The sequence below is a fragment of the Camelus ferus genome, chromosome 16 (assembly GCF_009834535.1).
Source record: "Camelus ferus isolate YT-003-E chromosome 16, BCGSAC_Cfer_1.0, whole genome shotgun sequence".
Taxonomy (NCBI): Eukaryota; Metazoa; Chordata; class Mammalia; order Artiodactyla; family Camelidae; genus Camelus; species Camelus ferus.
This window is the reverse complement of record NC_045711.1, coordinates 39745079-39769144: the sequence shown is the minus strand read 5'-3', so window position 1 is coordinate 39769144 and position 24066 is coordinate 39745079. Positions and strand designations below refer to the sequence as shown.

Here is a 24066-nt window from a genome sequence, read left to right as displayed (position 1 = left end):
GTCCAGTTTAGATGATGTCTTTGGGAGTTTTTCTCTGATCTACCACCCACCTTAAGAATTATAACATTACCAATAACTGAAGCTCTGTGTGTTTCTCTTCCTGATTACCACCTGTCCCCCTACCCTCTTTCCCTTATGCCAACAATTATATATTCAGGTAGCTATCAAAGTAGCCTTTATTTCCCTAGAATAAAGTCATAATCTTCTGTCAGATTACTTAAAGACTTCCAACATTTTTATGCTGCTCTCAATCCATAATTTTAAAAATATATTCTTTTCTTCCATCCCTTTACCTCACCTTCCATAATATATTCTGGCATTTCATACACATTTTTGAAAATTTTTTTGCAACTGTGTATGACTGGCAAGGTTAAATCCATTGGGCATCTAGTTAAACCTGCAGACTTTGCACTTTTGGACCATCTGTTGATGCCTGTCGTTGTCTCACGTGTGGTAAGTTTATGGTACTTAGGTTTCATAAGTATGATACTCAGTTTCATAAACTGTGGTATGGACTACCATGTCATAAACTGATACATATCACGTGTACTCTAATAAACATTTTCTTAGAGACCCTTTATTTTGTTGTAACAGTAAAACAGTTTTGTAGCAGAAATCATTTAATATTCATTCTATTCAAAATTTTTGTCCAAAACTTTAAACCCAAGAGTATCCAGTCACCAGTTATGTTTCTACCTCCAGAAATTATCTTGGAAAATTGATTTTTATTTTTGTCTCTGTTTTATCTATGTTCTTATCTTTATATATATGTATATGTATATTTATATATATGTTTATATATAGTCATGTGTACTTTGTGTAACAAATAAGAGTGAAAAAAATGAAACATTTTTGCCATATGAGGTATTTTGTGGTATTTATAATTCTCAGGAACGTGTAAGTCTTGTGTTTAATTTCTTTCTGATCTATTTACATGTATATTTTGAAGAATGAATTGGGTACAACCTTTAATGTGTAGGCATTTAACTACCCCACAATTTGTGAGAATCACTAGACTACAGTCCAGTGTAATAACTTGCTTTCTGAAAGATGATCATAAAAGAAACATGTTCATTTACTAAACCATTTCCTGATTGCTAACCATGAGTGAGACACTGTGTTAGTCACAGTGGAAGGTACAAATGAAAAGACAGATTGGCCCTCTAGGAGTTTATAATCTAGATACTAGAGGGGAGTAAGGCATATACTCAAATTCATGTCATACATGGCAGAATATGATTAGTGAGATGAGATATAGTGGTAATAACTAATATTTAAAATTTTTTTGCAGTTGCACACTACTTTGTCATGTTATCTCTTTTTTGGCTTCATATAATCTTTTGATATAGATAGAAATTATTAGTTGCATTTTATGAAACTAGATATTAAGAGGCTTGTCTATGGTTAACTGGCTAATACATGACAAAGTACAGATTTAAATACAAATGATCAATCTTCAAGTGCATTGTGCTCTTGGTTATATACCATGCTGCTTTTCCTGGTCTTTTCTTTCCTGCTGTGCTTTGCACATTAGGCCTGCCACTCAGCCAGTCATACAGTTTTAACGGCGTGACCCTCTTTTGTCTTACTGCAGTATATATGCAATTACTTCAATTTTTTGTTTTGTTCTTGGTACTTTATTGGAACTAAAGAGCCAAAACATGAAAGTGTTGATAGTGGTGATACAAGCATTTTCTTGTAAGTTGTAGTGATCTTAAGACCAAGATAGAAATCCTTAAGTATGCCAAATTAGCAGATCTTTCACTTCATGTTAGTGCTCCTGAGGCTTCAGTTGATGGGCTGCATGTACCGTTGTGAAGGAAAACATTCCATTTCAGTGGCTTCCCTACCCAATGTGCTGTGTAGTAATCAGTCTAAAAACTTCGGTTTTACTTCCTCTTGGAGAAAACAAAGATACAGGATAAAATAGACAAAGAAAGGAAAAATAATGCTCTAAAGCCCTCTGCTTTCCTCATCTTTTACACTGTCTTCCCAAGCCTTACTCTTCAAGATGAGTTTTCTGAAGCCACCCTGTTCTTCCACACCCCACGACACTGAACACATTCTGCTTCCTTCCTGGAATAATCTTCCACTTTTTATAACTATAAATTGTCACTCATTCTATAGGATACCCTTTAAGGATTTTCTCTCTCTGAAGAATGTCTCTACATTTCTCACAATCTCTCTAATCTACCTCCTACCCTATAGAAATTACTACTCTCTTCTTTTGTACAAATTATTATAATAATAGTTCCTATTTATACTGAATTACAGTTACATAATTTATGAACCTCTCTGAACTGTGAACAACATGTGGCTAGGTAGTGTATTTCACTGTTATAATGTCTGGTTCCTAACAAATGTTGAAAAAAGATTTGCTGAATTATTGAATAAACAAATGGATAAATATATATTCTCTTCTTACGTACTTTAGTGAGTTGGAATTTTTGGCAACTGATAAAAAATACAGACTTTTAGAAGCATCATTAATAAATGCATATAAAATTTTTAAAAAGAAAGGGAAAGTAAGACTTTTGTTTGTTTAAGAATGTTGGAATATTTGGTGAAAGTAATAAAGTCTTAGGCCTAAATTAGAGAGCCATTCATATTTATCTATTTATAATAGATGTCATTTTTAGGAGATGGAAAGGATTATACGTTTTAATTGTTTAATCAAAACTATGGAGAAGCTCAATTTGTCCACTTTGGATATTACTAGAGTCAGTCCTTTAATCTTTTTTACAGTGTCTGCCAAAAATATTCTTAAATTTTCTTTATTTTGTTCTAGGTCATATAAAAGTGGGTCTGGAGTAAACAACAGAAGAACTGAACTATTTTTGAAAGAACATGACCACCTTCGAAAGTATGTATTACTGAATGTATGCATACTATGTAGTGCATACTTACTGATTCATTTACTTGTCTAGCAAATATTTCATGGTGTTTATTATAGTAAGTGCTTTATTGATGCTAATTCATTTAATTCTTCTAATGATCCTATTTGGTAGAAATACATTTGTTCTGACCATAATTAGGAAAGGTATGATGCTGTCAAATATACAAATCTGCATTCACATTACCTGTAATACGTCTTTTATTGCCTTAATGTTTCTTTTCTTTAGCAAGACTATTGCTCTAATACTTTTGTCCACTAATATAGGTTATTAGTAATACTGATAATACTGAAACTGACTTATGTTTGAATGGATTGATACCACTTATATATGTCAAGAAGCTTTATAAAGGGTAATTGGTCATACATCAGATTCAAAGAAAGTATCTTATTTTCTAAGAATTCAGAAGAAAATACCTAAAAACTTGGATAACTACATATATATATATATTTTTTTTTTTTTTTAACAAGCCACCGTACTCTATCCCTGCTTTATCTGTTTTTCCTCTGAAATGTACTGGTTTCTTTATTTTCTTTGTATTTTGTTGTAGAACTTAAGGATCAGAAAATTACTTATCTCTGTGAGCTCAGCCTCTAAGCACTTGAGCAACTAGTATCCATGATACTTAAATGATATGAATTATGTTGATATTTGCTGCTGGATGTCATAAATTAGTCATGTCTGTATAAGCTTAATGTACTGTTCAATTTATTTTTCTTTAAAGATCACCACTTTAGGGGGAAGGTATAGCTCAAAGTGGTAGAACACATGCTTAGCATACATGAGGTCCTGGGTTCAGTCCCCAGTACCTCCTCTAAAAAAAGTAAATAAATAAGTAAACCTAATTACCTCCATTCCCACTCCTACCCCTCCAGAAAAAAACCTAAAAAAAAGATTACCACTTTAAATATAAGCTGTTGAAATCAGAACACGGAAAGATCAAGACTTTTTTAGAAGTCTGGGTGCTTCTAGTTTCAGAAGTAGATTTTAGTGTTTTCTTAACGTGTTAAATATTATTGATTGGCACAAGGGGGCAGTCTTTCCTAGAGTATTTTAGTTTATAGCTATTTATAGCTTTGGTAGTTCTTTTTGTGTTTGAGAGACCACCATAAAAAGAATTTTTTGGATGTTTGCATTACATCCAAAACTATATTATTATTTTTGGGGAGTACAGAGTAATTTGAGGGATAAAGTAACTCAAATAGCACAAAATAAAGACTAGATTGCATTAACATTCTTATATTTGTTACCCTAAAAGGAGTTACACAGAAATGCAATAGTTTAATTACTTTTAAGAATTATTTGATGCTGAAAAGAGTATACCAGAGTTATTATATAAATTAATATCCTATATTTCATTATTTCAGAACACACTGTTTATTAAAATTTTTTATGAACATTTTCAGTTTTGCATTTATTTTAATAATTCAAAGAAAACCCTTTAGGAGTTTAGTATTGTCCATTGTACAGGAAAAAAAACACAACAATTTAGGGGCACACAGCTTAATTTGTTTAGGGTTATAAAAAAATGACAAGATTGGCAGTCAAAAGATTTTTCCCATTTTTGTTTCTCAGATTATTTTGTATATTATGTTTTATATATATATATATATTCCTTTCAGCATTCTTGTAAAAAAGGTTGTCTGTGCTCATTGCATACAGAGGGAAACTGAGGCAGAATGAAGCTGAATGGAATATGAGCTGATGAATGGGGAGAATTGTGGAGACCAGGGCTTAGTCTCAGCAACAAGGACCTAGTCATTGCTCTCAATACTAGAACACAGAGCTTCTAAATACGCTTTAGAAAAATCAGTATTTTGTGTAAATCACAAACACTTGTTAGATAATAAAATTAAGGACTAATATGTGTGTAAAGTAATATGAAAAACTTTCTCTTTTTTCAGTATTGTCTCTGTATTTCATTTGCTAGGTACTTTGAGGAAAAATTTTTTTAGAATAACTTTTTAATAAAAAAAAGTTACATATATGCTTTAGAGCACTCATTTATAAAATATGAATAATTCAGCAACACAAAAAAGACAATCTAAATCACTCATTAGTATAGATGCTGTAACCATTTTTACTCATCAGTAGATTGTGAACCTTTTCCCATGGTATTTGACAATTTTTTGTTTGTTTTTGAATAGTTCTTTTAACTTTTAATAGTGCACATATCCTATAGTACAGATAAACCATAATTCATATAACCATTTCACTAATGTTGGCCTTTTGGATTACTTCTAGCTTTTACTGTACGTATTGCAGTCTGCATGTATCCATAATTATTTCCATATAAATTCCTGGAATTGGAATTGCAGGATTAAAGAACATATTCATTTTTAAAGCTTTTGATATGGTATTGTCAAGTTTTTCTCTAAAGGTTTGCTACTTTAGAGTCCCTTTAGTAGTAGTCTACCAAAGCCCTCAGTAACACTGATATTTTGGGGGTTATTTTGTTTTGTTTTTTTTAATTCATGCTATGAAGATAGGCAAAAATTCTTAGGCAGCAAGTTTTTTTTCCTAATATAGAAATACATTTTCATTAGAGAAGATATAAGTTAAATAGTCAAGCAAAGAAGCATAAAGGAGTAATAGTTAAATTAACCTGAAAGTGAGATGGACAGTAAGAGATTATGTATTTCATCCAGCCCATTTATAGTGAGGAGGCCAGGTTTGCTACTAGGGTACTTTTTATTTTGAATCCAAACAGATCTGAGTTTAAATCCTGGTGTGGACTGTATATTTTGGGACAGGGGCCTTAAACTCTCTGACTCTCTACTGTCTTAAATGGAGAAAATTTAACCCTTACTTTGCAAAGTATTACAACAATTAGCAATGACATGTGTAAAGTTTTAACCTAGTACAATGTCTGACATGTAGTAGGCCAGCTCTCAAATTACATTGACCCGTCCTTGCCCATAATAGCATTAGAACAGAAGAGTAGACCGGTAGACAAGAACTGTGTACGGAGAGCTAGGTGACAGAGACTCCAGCCCTCTGGGGTCCTTCAGTGCAGAGGTGGCATGTAGGAATAGATGAATATCAGCTAACCCTGCTTATCTCTTAAAGCCAGAGTGTATTTTTAAATCATTCTCTTCTCATTAGATTTTCATTAGCATAATGAATGGTTTATTCATTACTTTTAGGTGGGAGTTCTCAAATTCTAATTGCATTCCGTTTCTTTGCATTTATCTGAAAGCACATATAATTTTTTGTACCAGTTTTTGTTGTTGTTTATTGAGGTAACGATGGTTTATAACATTTATAAGTTTCATATGTACAACATATTTCTGCCTCTGTATATGCTACAGTGTGCTCACCACCAGAAATTTAGTTGGCATTTTTCACCATACAGTTGATTCCGTTTACCCATTTCATCTTCCCCTCCCCTTACCCTGTAGTAACCTCTGCTCTTTTCTCTGTATCTGTGTGTTTTTGTTTGGTTTGTTCATTTATTTTGTTTTTTTTGTTGTTGTTTTTGTTGTTTTTTATACTCCAGACATGAGTAAAATCATACAGTATTTGTCTTTCCCCACCTGACTTATTTCACTTAGCATAATACCCTCAAGGTCCACCCATGTTGTCACAAATGGCAAGATTTCATTATTTTTAATGACTGAGTAGTATTCCATTGTATGTATATACTACATTTTCTTTACCCATTGAGATACCTCATGCCTGTAGAATGGCTGTTTTCAAAAAGTCAAGAAATAACAAATGTTGGTAAGGGTATGTTGGTGGGAATGTAAATTGGTGCATCTGCTATGGAAAACAGTATGGAGATTCCTCAAAACATTAAGAATATTTAACTACTGTATGATCCTGCTATTCCATTTCTGGATATTTATCCAAATAATATGAAAACACTAATTCAAAAAGATGGATGCACCCCTTTATTCACAGCATGAATTATAATAGCCAAGATATGGAAACAGTCTAAGTGCTCATTATCGGATGAATGGATAAAGAAGATGTGGTATATATATTCAGTTTTCATTGTTTTACCAAGCATTTTTTGGACATCTACAGTGTGGAAAGCATTGTACTAGGTACTGGAGATAGAGAAGAGATAAAGCCTAGTCGCATTCTGCCCTGTTTTCAATGAGCTCCACTAGGATGGCAGTGGGGGGCGGAACAGAAATGTTAACAGGTAATTACAGTGCAAAGTAATAAAGCTTTAATACATGGAGAGATTTGTGCTTACTTCTATAGGGTCACATTAAAGGGAGTGGTTAACTCCTCTCTAAAGCTTCTGAAAGGGCTTTATAGAAGTAAAACATTTGATTTGAGCCTTGAAGGATGAGTATTCACCAAGTAGACATAAGAAAAGATTTTGGGAAAAGAAACTTGAACCTTATTACCGTATTTTTTTAATCTGTATCATTTCTGGTAAGTTATCGATATGGATATATTAGAAATATCATTCATTTATTGCCTGTCTACAAACTCTCTCCCAGATTACAGGCCTTCCTCATGGTCCTGAAAGGGCAGCCTCATATATGCAGCAAGAGGAAACAGTGGAGGGGTGAACTGAGAGATCATGTGGAGTTAGTCTGAGGCTACTATTTTTTTTTCATAAAGCAAATATACAAGGTATAATTTACTTATAATAAAAATGTACCCATTTTAAGTTTCCAGTTCAAGTAAGTGTGAGCAAATGTATACACTCTTAACTGCCCAACATAGTCAAGGTACAGAACATTTCTGTTACCCACCAAAATTCCTTATTCCCCTTTGTAGTCAGTCCTTGTCTCCCAGTCCCAGACAGCTGCTCATCTTCTTTCTGTCACTATAGATTAGTTTTACCTTTTCCAGAATTTCATATAAATGAATCCATACAATATACACTTCTTTCACTTAGCATAGTGTTCCTAAGGTTGATCTTATGTCAGTAGTCAGTTCCTTTCTATAACTGAATAACTTCCATTTTATCATGGTATACCACAATTTGTTTATCCATTCACCCATTGATGGATATTTGGGTTGTTTTAAATTTGGGGCTGTTACAGATAAAGCTGATGTGAACATTCAAGGACAAATTTTGTGTGCTCATGTTTTCATTTCTCTTGAGTAAATACCTAGGAGTTCTGTTGTTAGGTTGCATGGCAAGTGTAAGTTTATGATTCACTTCATAGGAAACTGTTAAGCAGTTTTCCAAAGTAGTTGTCCCATTTCTGTATTCCCATCAGTACTGTATTGAGAGTACTAGTTGCTTTAAATCCTTGTTAACACTTGATATTGTCAGTCCTTCTGTTTTAGCCATTCTAGTAGGTGTGTAATATATTCTCATTGTGGTTTTAATTTGCATTTCTCTAACGGCTGATAATAAGTATCCTTTCAGGTGCTACAACCATTTGTATATTTTCTTTAATGAAGTGTCTATTCAAATTATTCTTTCGCTCCTTTTTTAATTGGGCTGTTGGACTTCTTACTGAGTTGTAAGAGTTCTTTTTCTGGATACAAGTCCCTTGTCAGATAGAAGTTCTGCAGATAATTTCTTTGAACCTGTGACTTGCCTTTTTGTTTTCATAATGATGACTTTCAAAAGATCAAAGTTTATACATTTTGACGAATTTCAGTTGATTGATTTTTTTCTTTTATAGTTCATTTATTTTCAGCCTAAGAAATCTTGGCCTATCCTAAGGTTGCAAATATTTTGTCCTTTGTTTTCTTTCTTAAGTTTTATAGTTTTAGCTTTTATATTTAGGTTTGTGATCCATTTTCACATTGTTTTGTGTATATCCCTTACCTTATCAGGGGTCATTCATATAATGGAGAACTGAATTTTTCACCTGTGAAAACTGGTAGCATTGGTTTCACTATATGTCTATCATTCCACTCATGGGGTAGTTTAAAATTACATGTCAAAGCTCCATTGTCTTCAGGTGGTACAGTTGTCTGCCATATTGAAATAAATGACAAAGGAAATTGATATTGCCCTGAGCAATACTTTGTTTATTTTCATATTTATGTGGTAATGTCCAGTTTTACAAAGCAGAATGACCTTAGTAGGAGCTTTTATACAGAACTCATTTTTTTTTCACCTGGAGCTATAGTGAAATCAAATTCATCTTCATTTGGTACCTGACTTTGTTAAACGGTAGAACTTGAGTTGGCAGTGCTCTGCAATAGTGAGAAATTTTCTCTTCCCAGATGTGTTTATATAACATATATATCCTCCTTGCCCACTGTGGAAATTTATAAGGATTATTTCTCTGATATTTTATTGATCCAGCTAGTGTCTAATTTACTCATTTAGTCATTCATTTATCAAGCATTTAATGAATGTCTCCTGTGTGCTGGGTACTGTACTAGACTCTAGGGAATCTAAGATGGATCAGACTCAGTCTCTACCCTGTGGGAACTCATTCTGGTTAGAGACATAATAAACAAATCACTGTGATAGCCTGTGAAATAGGACATTTTTTAAAGTGTTAAATGAGATAACATGTGAAAAAAGGTTTACAAATTTAAGATATTTTTCCTCCAGTGCGTAGTGTGATGTCTGATATGTCTTAAATGTTTGTTATATTTTTGAATGAATTGATGAAGAGCAAAGAGCTATGAAAAGATAATATTATAGTATAAAGAAGAATTAGTTCTGCCCAGATGTATAGGTAGAATGAGGAAGGCTTCACAAAGGATATGTTGATATTATGTTGAGAATCAGGATGCAGAACAAGAAAGAGACTGTGAGGCATGAAAGTGCCTTAGTCTGTATCAGCCGTGTGTCTTATACAGCTCACACAATACTTATTTACATCATCTTCTGAGCCTTGTGACAACTCCATGAAGTGAGTTCACACAGTTAAGTGCTTGAGCCTTGACTAAAACTCAGGTTCTAGGGTGTAAGAAAAAGCAGCTAGCCATTTTGTTTTTTACAGTTTCATGAATGTCATGATTGCTGATATTATTGGATTTCTATGATTATATTTATGAAACAATTGTTTTGAGTTATAAGTATATGAGAGAGAAACATACATATAATGAAAATATAGTTCCATTTTATTTATATAAGTAGATTAACTTATGTGGATACATAAGGGGTTTTTTTTTAGAGGTTTCAGAAACAAATTAGAAAATATTTGCTTAATATTTCATAGATTCTTTATGATTCAGGTAGTTCTTTTAGGATTTTAGAATTTCAGTCCTTTTGTACCATTTATCTAAAGAACAACAAATGGAAACTGATTCCTCACAACCAATTTACCTGTAAATTCCTTCCTAAAATGGATTTTTTGAGGAGTCCTTTCTTTCCAGTATGTGATGCATGGAGGCAGATATTTTACAGTTCAAAGGTGCATTGGGGTCTTTATTCAGCTTCTTGAATTCTAAAGTGTGGCAAGCTGAGATTTGGTTTTGTTTCTCAAAAAATTAAGAAATTTTAAGGTATAAATAATTACTACTTACAGGCATCAGAACTATATTTGCCTGTCTTGTCTCAACAAGTTGGTTGTAACTCTTAAGTTTTGGGTAGGTGGTCATGACAACTTTGAGCTGTCTAGATTAGAGAAAAGGTTTTATTTATTTGTGCTGTCATTAAAACTATTCTGACTTACATCATCAAGTAACTCTGTGAAAGAAATAGATTTAAGCCAACAAGTAAAAATAAGATGAAAATTATACGTGGATTAATTAATTTCAGAGTCCAGAATTTTCTCCAGATGCTTTCAAAAGTCTGGGCTTCTTTTTACGTAAATGGCTGGAAAAGTAATCTATTGGTAAAATGTAGAAAAATTAAGTGCAAATTTTAAATGTGTTTTTAATAATTCCAGAATTTGAAATTTTTTATTTGCAGCTCAGATCGTCTAATAGAAGAGACAATAAGGTAAGAAAAATGCTTTGTTTTTGTTTGCACATAAATGAACAGATCATGTTAATCCTGTAACTAGAGTTAAAGTCAGTTCATTGTCCTTAAAGATGAGGATTTCATTATATGGTAATGTATTTACTGTGTCTTTCCCTTATAAGATATATTTGAAGCCTGAAACATTTGTTTCTGGAATTACTAGAGTTAGGCTGTTTTACCTAGGTTAATTTTCTGATTAATTTATACTCAACATTTTTAGCCTCAATCTTTTTATTCTCACTTTTAAAAAGAAAACAGTCTTAAGCATGTGATTTGATAATGCTTTAAATCTAACTTTTATGTAGACTTGATTTCTGTTACAGTAGCTGTAGAAATCTGCATTAATTAGTATTATCTGTAATAATATTCAAGTAGTGTCTTGCTTAAGGTAAGGGAAATTTGTTCTTTGGTTTGAACTGCTTAACTCCCTAGGTTTGGTGAATTTTTAAATACCTATTTTATGACAGTAAAAAGGTAAGTTAACTAGCTATGATGTCAGTGCTTTAGAATTCAGCAATGTCTAAAGCACTGTGTTTCAGGAAAGATAAAATGAAGTAACAGCAGCAAGCGTTTGTATTCCTACTATATATTTTGATACTGTGTTCAAGTGCTTTACATGCTTTATTTTATTTAATCTTCTCAATAACCTTTGAGATAGTATATAATGATCAGTGCCTATCTCCAAAACAAAAAAAGAAATTAAGGTAAGTAATTTGCCCACGGTCACATAACTAATAGATAGTATTGAGGATTCAGATCCTCAAATCTGAGTCTAACTCTAGAACAGTGCTCTATCTAAACCACTACTGTATTTACTATCGTACAGAAAGAGGCCAAGCTTTGGAGTGTGAGTTGGTTTGGAACCTGGCTGTGCTACTTATTAGATCTCTGTTCTTGGATAAGTTAGTTGGAGCCTTCATTTTCTTACATGTTTAAAAACATGGGATTGATGATTATACCTACCCTAAAAGATTGTTGTGAAGATTAAAGATAATATGAATAAAATGCCTCGCACAATACCTGGCTGGTACTAGGTAATCTGAAAATGGTAGCTCTATTATTAATATGTTTTTTAAACCTTTTATTTTAATATCACTTTCAGATTTCAGAAAAGTTCTAATAATACAAAGAATTTCCATATTACCCTTTACCTGGATTCACATTTGTGTTTTCACAATTTTTGTTTTTCTCTTTTCAATTTTGAGTCATTCATTCATTCATTCTAGATCTGGACCATTTTCTGAGCTTTTTTTTTCTTTTAATGGAGGCACAGGGGATTGAACCCAGGACCTCGTGCATGCTAAGCCAATTGTTGTTCCTGAACTACTTGAAAATAAATTATAGGCATGGTGCCTCTTCACCCCTAAATATTTCAGTGTTCATATCCTAAATATTAATTTATGTTGAAATGGACATATGGATTGTTATTTTATTTAATAGATTGTAACATGTTCCTATCATTATTTAATAATCTTAATAAATCTTTTATAATAATATACAGCTATCATATCTTAGAATTTTGTTTGAATTGCATGTACTAGGTCTTCCATCTGAACAAAGTTTTCACAGAATTGCCTAATTGTCAACTGATACATCTCCATTGTGACGCCTTCCCTTTCTTCAGTACATAAAGTCAGGTCACATTTTGCCAGATTCTTTACTTAAAGCTTCCCTATAAACCCTTTTTCTTTTTTTTCCCTTTTATTTCCTCCTTTCTGCTTCATCTTCTCTGGCCAAGCTGCCTTAAACTTTTCAATTCAAAGCTGGACTTTTTAGGGGCTGGTAGTATGAGTATAAAAATTTGGAGTACCTCATAGAATAGGAACAGTTGAGAAGCGTCGAATCACTGATACTGTTATTTTGCTAGTTAAAAGCAAAAAATATTTAATTAGAAGGGCTTTTATTTCACTGTTTTTCTTTGTTTCAAAATATGATGGGTATCACAAATGAAATTTTATTGAATATATAGCTAGGTATGATTACTTATGGATAATATGTAATTTAAGTGTCTAATTATTTTTCCTTTTCTATATGGAAAATTTGACCTTTCCCTTTGGAACTGTTTTTAAAATATGTACACAACAATATAAACAGGCATCAATTTATTGAAAAAAATTTAACATTTTTAATATTAGTAATTTTATTTGTAATAATTTAATAAGTGTGTTCTTAAACTTTAAATGTATAACTAGTATTGTCTGTTGTTGCAAAAATAAATGTCTAAGTTTAGTTCACAGAACAGGTAAGAAAGTTGAAGTTCCAGTAAACACATCAATAATTTATCATTTTAAAAGCATTATATATTATTTGGAGCTTATGTTTCACCTCTGTGTATTTGACCCTTGAAATAACAGCCTAGATTTCACTCAGCTTCACTCCAAATGATGGAATGAGATGGGAAAGTATATCTATCTAGATATACTTTGTGTGGTACTGGAAATCGTGCATATTCAACAAGATAATAACATAATGTATGATGATAATATCCGTTCTCCAAGGAATACAAAGTGCTTTGCGGAAATGATTTTTTAATTTTCTCTCTCTACTTCTGACTCAAAGTGCATAGGAGATGGTGATAGTCCCAGTTTAAAAAAACAGGCATTTATGATGCAAAGATTGGCCTCAGGTTGCTCAGCTCAGGTTTGACTTCTGTTACTTTACACAAAGCCCTAATACCTATTTTTAAAAACCCTGTAAATTAAGTTTATTACAAAACAACCATATTTTAAACGTATCATATTCTATTATAGACATACGCTTAACCTGAAAAATTATGAATAAGAAATAACGATACAAAGCATGTTGTTAGTTTGACTCTTCTTGTGATCTTTTTTCTTTGTTTCAAGTTGACGTCGCCTACTTCCTTCTGCTCCAGTCTTGACTGGTTGTGCTCTAGACCTGCTGCATTCACTGTTCTGGTCCTTGGATGTCCTTTCACCATTATCCTAAAATGACTTGCTTTATTGGATCACCTATTTCTTGGATTTAGTGTCTTCCACTTTCTTAATTTATAGATTTATTTTTGGACTTTGCAAATTTAAAAAAGTCTCTATTCTACCCATATTCTTGATTCACTATTTAGCTAAGATACAGAAATCTAGGTTGAAAATAATTATGAAATTTTTGAAGGCAATGTTTCTAGTACTGCTTTTTAAGTCCATTGCCAGTTATAAGTTCTGATCCTTTGTATGTGATAAGCTTTTTCCTTCTGGAAGCTTTTAGGATCATTCCTTTTCCCCTGTGTTTTTGTTTGTCTTCAATCTCACCAGGGTGAGCTTGACATTCATCTTTTTTACTCCATTGCACTAAGCATTTGGCGGATCCTTACAATCTGGAAACTTGTTTTCAGATTTGAGATTTTGTTTGTTTATCATTTTCGTCCCTCCTTTTTCTTGATACTTTCCTACCTTTTCTCTATTTTCCTTTTTTTTTTTTTTCCTACTTTCTGGAAGTTTACTCAGTTTGTCCTTCGACACTTCTTTTACATTTTTATTTCCACTCTCCTTTTTGTAATTTACTCTCAAAAGGGATAGATACACACACGTCTATATGTTTGTGTGTTGCATAGATGTGATGTTATTTTACCTCTCAAAGGACAGTAAATATAATTTGATTTTTAGAGTTTCATGAGCTTCCTTTATTGCCACTATTTCCTCAGACTCACTTTCTGTTTGCTGGTTAGTTTGTGGATCTCTGCCTTTTATGTTAGAGGCTTCCCTCAAATGTCTGGTGTCCCTTGGCTGTTTGTTCATATTTAAGGGTGAGGCTCCAAATCTAGTGACCGGAAGCTCATTCTTTGTGGATGGCTGATAGGACTTGCTGAGTGGTAGGTTTCACAATGAGTGATCGGGAAGAGACCTGGCTGTTTCACTGGGACTTCAAAATCTCGGTTATGTCTTCTACTGAACTGAGGGCAGTCACCTGACTGCATGGTTTAGGGAAGGTAATTTAGGGGTCTGACAACTCCTTTTACAAATTTCCACACATTTTCATTCTGTCTTCAGATACACTTGTTCTCTTTGATTCTTTAGATTTAGATTCTTTAGATTTTCTAGAACCTGAGAAAACTTTAAGTCATTACTTGACTGATAGTGGTACTGAGTTAAGTAACAGTAGGAAATTTGGTGCCAACGTTTCTTAATCATTCAGGTGAAATTCCTCTAATTTTCTTTATTAGATATTTATATATTATCAAAGTAATAATGTTACTATTGTAACAATTTAAGTTATTCTAAAATGTATAAAGAAAAGGTTTATCTCCTGGCAGTGTCCCTCCATTCTGCCCCTTGAAACAACTTGTATTAACTGACAGTTGTATATCTTTCTCACTGTCATACAAGCACGCACAAAGATGATTTGAGTGTTTCTTCAAATGAAAAGGACTCATACTCTACACATTCTGTGGCTGACTTTAATCATTTAGTATATCATAAACATCCCTCCAGGTTGATAGAAATAATACTGACTCATTCTTTTAATAACCAAATTTTATTTTATAGTATGGTGGTTATACCATAATCTACTAAACCATTCCAGTGTCGTTTCCAGGTGTTTGTTTATTTGTTTTGGTGGAGGGGTGTTTTTTGTTTGTCTAATACTATTCCAAACAATACTTGTTTTTTAATACATCTCCCTGCACACTTTTGTCTCTTCTTTGCCCTCTCAAATCTCAAAATTTCAATTTTGATTTATCTGTCATTTGCTCAGAGTACTCCCTCTAGCATTTTTCTCCAATAGGATACCTGGTCTTGCCTGCTCGAAAATGTGTTCAGTTAGCTCTCTGGTAGGCCAGGCTATTGGAGACCCTAAAGCAGTGACATACCAGGTGGTGGTAGATGGCCCAGCAATTTACCCTCTTAGCGGCTGATTGTCACACTGGCTGGTAGTCAGCTGTCTGCTTATAGGTCTTTCTGGCTGTGTGTAGCAGTCCTCTCCCAGCTTAAGAACTGGGAGCAGTTCAGTTAATCACTGCAGCCCCTGTACCTGCAGATGCATGTCCTCCATTGTCTTGGCTCCTTAGGACTCAGTGACACGTAGGTCTTTGCCCCCGGCTTGAAGAAGAATAGAGTCTTCCCTGCCCTTAGTTCCCTGGTTCTTCCCTTGCTTGAGAGAGTGTAGCCCTCCCTTGCTGTCTTCCTTAGAGATCTCAAGAGAACTTGGGACTCAGATGGACCCTCCCCAGCAAGTCTGCCTTTGTTCTTGTGTTCTTCCAATGGAGGAAACTGGGCCAGAGATAAGGTCAGGAATTTGTGCTCTGACCACCATCTTCCCAGAATCTCTTCATTTCTGTTCCTCTTTTGAAAAATGTTTTACATATTTTCATAATTCTTCAAGAACATTTTATTTCTTATTACTTTTTATAAGCCAGTATCTAAAACACTCCCCTGTGTATTACATATCAAAATGGATTCTGACCCTGCCTTCTAGGATGCTAATATCCAAGGAGGTAAGACTAATGAAAGTTAATCCTGGCAGTGATAGCAAAAAGATATTAACTGGGATTCCTTTAAAAAGCACATCAAGGTAGTCACATGGAAGAAACTATACAAAGAGTGAAAAAGTCACTTCTTTTCTTTCTCAGTTGTTTAATGAAATCTGTGACCTTTGTCACCTGGCTTGGAAACCAGCATAATGTGCATGTGTGTCCTAAAATCTGCTCGGTTGGCTCTCAAATAGAATTTTGGAACATAATCTTTTCATAAATTTAGGGCTGGTTATATATGAGTATTTTGTAATATATTACACTTTTGGTTGTATTTTTATGTTTGTAATTCCCTACTTCCCTCTCAGAGTTTTTCCTGATTAAGGATATTTTAGTACCTGGCTCGTTTTAAAACTGTTTTAAGAAGCTTTCATAATATGTGATTTGTTAGTTGCCTTATTTCATTTGTTACTTTGAAGGAAAAAAAAAAAAACCACAGGAAATGGCTTACTGCCTTGTCCAGAAAGATATCAAAGGATAGCAGTGGGGATGGAGGGGTCATTCAGAAAAAGGACAGTGGGAAGATGAGTTGGGAAGTGATTGTTTTTCCATGTTCCTGCCCAGTGCTTTTCAGAGGTGATGTTGCTCACCTTAGTTTTCTGTTTACTTTTAAAGATATGATGGATCCATGCAAGATAATCTTAAATGTCAGTTTAATGAGCTTCTCTTTTTCTCACTTGCAGCATTGCTATGGCAACAAAAGAAAATATGACTTCACAGAGAGGAATGTTGAAGTCAATTCAGAGTAAAATGAACACTTTGGCCAGTATCCTTTTTGAAAGTTTGAAATCTGTGTCTTTTAGGGGGAACAAATCTGTGTCACCACTTCTCCCTCCCCCCTCCCCCCGGGCAGGTTGCCAGCTTCAGTCTCAGTAGAGGCCATCAGTAATTACAGATTAAGAATATACCCGGCACTCCTACTTTGTGAAAGTCCATCCTGTTTAGCGCCGTTTCTAAAAGATTGCACGCCAGAGGTTTACTATTAGTAGATCTAGAAAAAAATTAGAAGTGCGTTTTTTCAAATTATTCACAAAATTGTTTTATATTTTAAAAGCTCTTGAATCCATATTAGAGCCCCATAGTATATACTATATTAATGTAAACATAAATTACGAGCTTTTTCTTCTCAGTTTGGAGAGTAGGTCAGTGGCAGATGCTTCTAAGGGGAGGGACAGCTACTATACGCGTGGGTGAGTTGTAACTGCTGATAGAGTATTTCCACTGTGACTCGTTCTACACAAGCTGAACTCTAGGATAGATTCACTGCTTGTCTATTGTGACCTCTACCTTCTTAATTCTTCAGTTTCCCAATTTAAATTAGTATTACTAATACTTCTGAGAACCCCAGCAGAGAAACTGATAAGCCTGCTAAGCTAAAACATTTTGTTTACTCTGAGAAGTCAAACCTTTTAGAGAAAAAAGTTTCCTTCCCAATTACTAATGAGGACAGGACCTGTGATTTTCAAAAGTTGAGTATCTTCTGGTTCCTGGATAATTTCAGGTCGCTTTTAGTTTGATACCTTATTTGCCTGAGGAAAAGAATATCCTGAAGTGTGTTGTAATATCCTACAGTTTTTTGTGAATTTTGTTCTTGCATTGTCACCCTAAGTATAAAACCGCACATCCAAAATCATTTCTGTTTTATTCAGGGTTTGATAGTTTACAGAGTACTGTTATATTCATTACCTCATTTTATTATTATTACCACAAATTACAATTGTTCCCCAAAAATATTTTTTAAAAAATCAAATAAAATGGGTACAAGTTAGTCAGGACTCCGCAGAGAGGTAGTAATAAAAACCTAATTCAGGCTGACTTAAGGGAGAAAAGGAGAGAATTAATCTCTTCATGTATCTGTAAAATTCAGGGGTAGAGTTCGACTTAAGGTATGTCTGGATTCAGGGGCTCAGATTTTGCCCATGACTTCATGCCTCTTTTCTTTTGCATTTTAAAAATTGTTTCTGCTTATTGTCCTCTCTTTTTCATTAACTAATTCAAAACACACATTAAAACCTGCAGTGTGTGAAGCTCTATTCAATATGCACAGGAAAATTCAAGATTAGAAGAAAACATGGGCCTACACATACAACATGTAGATTATATAAATACACAGTACAGTCCCTGCTGAGGGTCATTTCATTACAGGAAAATGCAGTGAGGGTTCAGCAGGAGTTGGGATTGGTCTGGCTCCCTCGTATCCAGCGTGGTTTTGTTGGTGCTTTTCCTGACCTTGATATACTACCTCTGTTAACAAAGAGGATGCACCTGCAGGCGTGTGGTCAGAAACCAGCTCTAGAAATACAGAACACTATAGGACACACAGGCATGTGCTTTGATCTACAGCATAGAAACAAGTAAGACAGGAAGATACTTCGCAGTACTGAGTAAAATACGGCTGTGACCTCTGTAAAACCCCTAAATTTGAACATTTCCTATCTTTCCTTTTTTTATGTTTCTCAAATAGGACAGCTAGAGCAGTTGAACCCACTTTTTTTTTTTTTTAGCAATATCCTGCCTCCTGCTGCAAAGTAAATTCAGAATTTTAAATAATTAACCAGTGCTTAATTATACAGACACTAGAGTTGGTTCCCACTAATTGCCTGAATCCAAGAGGGCCTGGGTACTCCTCAAAACCCTCTGGCAAAACTTCCCAGTCTCCTGAGAGAAGGGGTTAAAAGAGAGAGAGAGATGAGGAGAAAAGGAAAGGCAGGAACCTCAGGGTGGTGGTAATGGTTGTAGCTGGCTGCACCGTCTGTGCAGGGTTGCTCTGTTCCTGACCACGCTGACTCCCAGCCGGACCTGAAGCCTGGCGATAGTCCCTGGGTACCAGCCAGCTGTCATCATTGTTACTTTCTTCTCCCTCTCTCTCTATCAATTTTTTTTTCTTTTCATTATTATTACTTGTGTACTGCAGTGTACTGGGAGACTTGAATTTGGGACCTTAAGTGGTAGGCATGTGTGTTTGCTAAAATGCCCTCAGTGTGATTTTCTTTCCCTGTTTCTTTTTGTTATTTATCATTCCTGTACTCCACTGATCTCTATTTTTGTGTTTCTTGTGACTTTTCACTTAAGAGGCTTCTTCCAAATATGACCTTAATAAAGACTTCCCAAAGATCGTTTTCCTGCTGTGAACAGCCTGATCCAGCGGATCAACCTTAGGAAGCGGCGAGACTCCCTCATCCTGGGAGGAGTTATTGGTGTCTGTACCATCCTCTTGCTGCTGTATGCGTTCCATTGATGGGACATCTCCAGGGACTCTTGACAGCCACCACTTTCACACCCTGATCCGGAATAAGGAAAAATAGGAAGGAGAAGTTGACTGACCTGATAATTAGCCTGACCAGCAGGATTAATTCAAGACTGATCGTGCTGGACTCTGTGACATAGTCAGGTTGAGCTGAAGTCACAGGTTTTCTGTGCTGTCTTTTCTAACACACATTTCCTTCTGTTTTTAGTTTTTTAAAAAAATGTTTTCAGTTGCTTTTGTCTCACCAAGAGGTAAGTAAGCCCATCAGAAGCAGAGTTTCTGTGCTTCAGTGATAGTGTTGAAGGCTGATGACAAGGCAGGTCTTACCCTTCAGAAAACCAAGTTTCTCTCTATCCAGAGACTGCTCTCCTTTCAGCCACCAGATGGGGTTGTGAATAAACATAGTTTTTGTCCTTTTATGTTACACTCATCATGAGAAATCACAAGTCATTTCTTAATAATCTGTGATATAAATTTCTACTCTTTGTCTCCAACTCTCTTGGTATTCAAGAAAAATTACATTTTTCACAGAATGTTTGAGATGCTGACAGGCCAACTTCAACACAGTTGAGGTTGTCTGAAACAGGACAAGCACTACAAAACTTTTTTTCTTTTTTTTTTTTAATCATGCACATACTGAGGTTAACTGCGTTGCTGGAAAAACATCAAGAATGACAGGCTTTTTTTACAAAGTCAGTCATTGTTTAGGGGTTTTTGTTTATTTCTTTCATTGGATTAATATTTGCTACTACAAGGAAATGAAATCTCAGTTCTGCCGTGACAACAAGCCATGTCTATCAGTGCCCCCAACTATTGCTCATCATGTCAGGATTAACACGTGAGGAAGACAACTGAGTGAGGAGGCTGCTCGATTTTCAGTGAGGTCTCTTTAACAAGCCACATGTAAAAAGACACTGAGTGAGGGGTCACCATCCAGATAATTCCATTTATAAATGTTCCACAACTTATGAGCAAAAGTTTAAGAACCACCTTCTGATGTACCAGGAATTCTGTATTCATTCCAAATCTGTTAAGCTTTTCCAAACATCCAGAGAATGGTTTTACTGTTGAAGGTGCTTATGACAGAATCCGTCTCTGTCTGCACCTGTCTTCTATTACCATCCCTGGACATTGACAAAATTTTAAACCACCCACCAGAATTCTTTTCAAGTTTAACCATTTCTCAGTTTCTGTATTGTCTGTCTAAACGGCCACAGTTTGGAGACTTCTAACATCTACACTCCTCATCAAGCAAGAAAGCTGTTCTTCACCTTTGGAATTTACTATGGTATTTTAGTCTTGGTTTGAGACTCTGCCACAGGGAGTAAAAGGATATTAGGATGTAGTTCTTAACTACATCACAGTGTATTGACGGTGACGTTCAGATGAACTTGATACACGGCTGGTGGAGTAGACTAACCCCTGTCTAGTACAGAAACTGAGAGATTTTTCATTCTGGTGTCAAAAGTTTTATTATGTTCTGGGTATGAAGAGCATTTGATATATATTTTTTAAACTATGGGGTTTTATTTTTCTAAATATGGGTTGGTTGATCAGTTAGTTGATTGGGGATGCCCTTAAAAGAAAGTTTAAGCTTTCCCAGTGTGAACCTTAAAAGATCAGAGAAGTAAGTTCATCTATTAAATTCTCTGTTGGGAGAACAAACTTCTCTCCCCTGATACTTTATTATCTTTGATTTTTCAAAGGGTTTTGATCGGTTATTGTGCTTCAACTAGAATTTATGGGATTTGGTTGCTATATAGTTGGCATTTATAAAATCTGAAGTATCATAAATAAAGTTATTTATTTAATTATACTACCAGTCTTTTTTACTGGTCTGATTATTTGGTGCATTCATTAAAGCTGATGATATGAGAGTAAAATGAGGACCCAGCTCATCTAGCTTTGCTGCACCTGAGCAAATACTTTTGATGACCAATGAGCCTTTCCATTAGGGTTATGCTTAAATGAAGTAATAGAATTATATTGGTTATTTTCTTAATGAAAATAAAGAAAATAGTTCTTCCAAGGAAGTTGAAAAAGTGTGGTGCAGATATTGGTGTCAGGTGGGTCTGACTAACCTCCCAGTGCTGTAGCCCAGAGTGAGGTGACCCAGGGCCGAATGCAGATGGCTAGGGCAGGACTCGCCCTTTCCTTCCCATCCCCTTCTTTTGCGGAAGGAAGCCCTGGCGTAAGGAAGTACAAATGTGCCATTTACAAGTAGAGGCTCAGTTTGGATCCCATGATAATTTATTTGAACTCTTTAAAGTTTTATGCCATTTAACTTCTTTTTTTCTTGTTTTTTTCCAACTTTTTTGCTGCCCTTACAAACCAGTTGCTTGGCTCAGGGGCCAACAGTAAGTTGCTTCTGAGAGCCAGTCAGAGCCAGGTCCAAGGAATTTTCTATTCCTGGCCCCAAATGTTGCCTCTTAGAGGAAGTTACTCTCTCAGCCATTTTTCTTATAGAACGGATCACTCCTTTTGGGGTCTTTTAAATAACCACTCAGAATTTTCCATTTCACTTTAAAGTATAAAAAACCATGGCAACAAGAAGGGCAGAAAATTCCAAAAGGTTTACTTCTGAGAGTTTGTTTTAATGTGTGCTGGTAACTTTAGTCTAAAATGTTCAATTAATTTGTTACTCAAGTTCAAGGCCAGATACTGAAGTGATTTCCTTGCTCTGTCCTGGCTGTCTCTGTGCTCTTCTTACTGTTGTTAATGATGCTGAAGGCATCCCTTTAAACCTGCATTGCTCACCCTTTATTTTTCTAGTGTTAGAAAAGGGCTTTTCTTCTTCATTATTAATCTCCTTTGTACCAGAATTCACAAATTTTTAGAGGATGCCTTTCCCCATACTGCCCAGCTCTCAGATCAGACATAGGACTAAAATCCTGAGAATGGAAATGGGTGATGAGAGGAGTCATCATGAGGGCACTTTTTGTACCTGGAACCAAATAATATCAATTTTACCATTCTTTCCTTTTGGATGCTGAAAACATCTGAATAGAAAAATGTACCTATTGAGCCTTTTGATGCAGTGACTTTTGGCCTCTATGGAATTGAGGCACCTTGGACCTGCATCCCACCATTAATTTTCTGTTTCATTGTTAATAATCTCAACTGATGAAAAGGACTTTAAAGAACTGGACTAGCCTTTTTGGTTTTCTGGTACCTCATGTTTGATCACTAGCCAGATATGATTTCCTGGAAATTGACTGAGTTTACTAACTTGCAGTATTAAGCTATTGAGGATAGATGGCCATGTCTAGTGTTACACTGAATTTGGTGGCAAATGTAACTTAAGAGCAAATGGATTCTACTGGGAGTTAAAATGATTGTGTTCCATTCTCCTTTCGGGGTAAGGGTTGTTTAGCCTGGTCTCCAAAAAGATACAGAACTTTTCATCATGATCTTTGTAAGCTAATCTTGGTATTCCTTTATAAACCTGCATACCCGGAAGTTTCATAGGGGAAAAGAAAATGAGGAACAAGTGACTCTTAAGGATGTTTATTGGATAAGAAGCTGAGGCAAAGCTGAGCCACATCCTGAGGGCTCTTACTCATTGTCTTTGTGCTGTACTAAGTATCCGCACTATCACTTAGTATCAAAGTATTTGCATCCATTCCCATCCTGTTAGCTCTTAGAGAAGGAGGGATATCAGTTCCAGTCACACTTTACCATGATGGGAGATGTTTCCTCATGAAAAATGCCATTACAGATTTTTAAAAATTACAAATGCACTTTCTAATTTTTTGCTTTTAAAATGGCTTCTTGGAACCAGGTTTATTGTATTTGTACATAATTTTTGTTCTCATCTAAATGTGCATTTTCTGACTGTATAGAAGAAGCTTTGTTATGTAATTTAATAATAAATTAGAAATCTGAGTGGTGTGTCTATGGTTGTTTGTATTGGGATTGAGGCAGATTGGGATCGTGACTATGAAATTTTGATACTGGTAAGTATTTTTCATGGTGTCCTAAAACCCAGGGTGAAACAGTGCAGGTACTGAAAAGCTATTACCTATAACTCAAAAAGCGTCGTAGGAATATTCCCCTAATAATTTTAGTCCAAGGAGTGAAGGAGAATCTCTTATCAAAATGAAACTTCAGGAGGTATGACTGAAATGTGAAATTGTAGAATTTAGCCAGAAAAACAGGTTCTTACCCTCCCTAAATAAGGACATTTTTATCCTGTAGATCAGGACTTGATTTTCCACTGTCACACCTCCCACCCTGGAGAATATGAAAATCCCTCATTTTCCATTACGTCCCCAAATGTTCTCACTCATGTATTCTGCATCCTTCTTTGAAAATAACAGTATAATGGAGATATAATTCACATACCACAAAACTCACCCTTTCAAAGTATACTGATGGGTTTTAGTATGTTAGTTGGGCAACCAGCACCACTATCTAACTTTAGAACATTTTCATCACCCCAAAAAGAAACCCTGTCCCCATTGGTACTGACTCCCCAGCCCCCCATCCTTATCTGATCTTACTGTTCTTCCTTTGTGGGCCACCCCAGCTTTTCCCTCCCATCCAGTCACATAGCCTCTAAAGTCACCTCTTCCTTGGGGTCTTGTGGCTTCCT

The 24066-nt window shown here is 35.0% G+C and overlaps 1 protein-coding gene across 2 annotated transcripts in view; it reads left to right on the top strand.

Moving 5' to 3' along the window:
• Window positions 1-23357, top strand: part of GOSR1 (golgi SNAP receptor complex member 1) — a 35226-nt gene extending 11869 nt beyond the window's left edge. For both annotated transcript variants that reach the window (XM_006184969.3, XM_006184968.2), the window contains exons 6-9: window positions 2789-2863; window positions 10693-10722; window positions 16909-16991; window positions 19339-23357. In XM_006184969.3, the coding sequence (XP_006185031.1) occupies window positions 2789-2863; window positions 10693-10722; window positions 16909-16991; window positions 19339-19463 (313 nt within the window). In that variant the 3' untranslated portion in view covers window positions 19464-23357. The remainder of the gene's footprint in view (window positions 1-2788; window positions 2864-10692; window positions 10723-16908; window positions 16992-19338) is intronic.
• The last annotated feature ends 709 nt before the right edge of the window (window positions 23358-24066 follow it).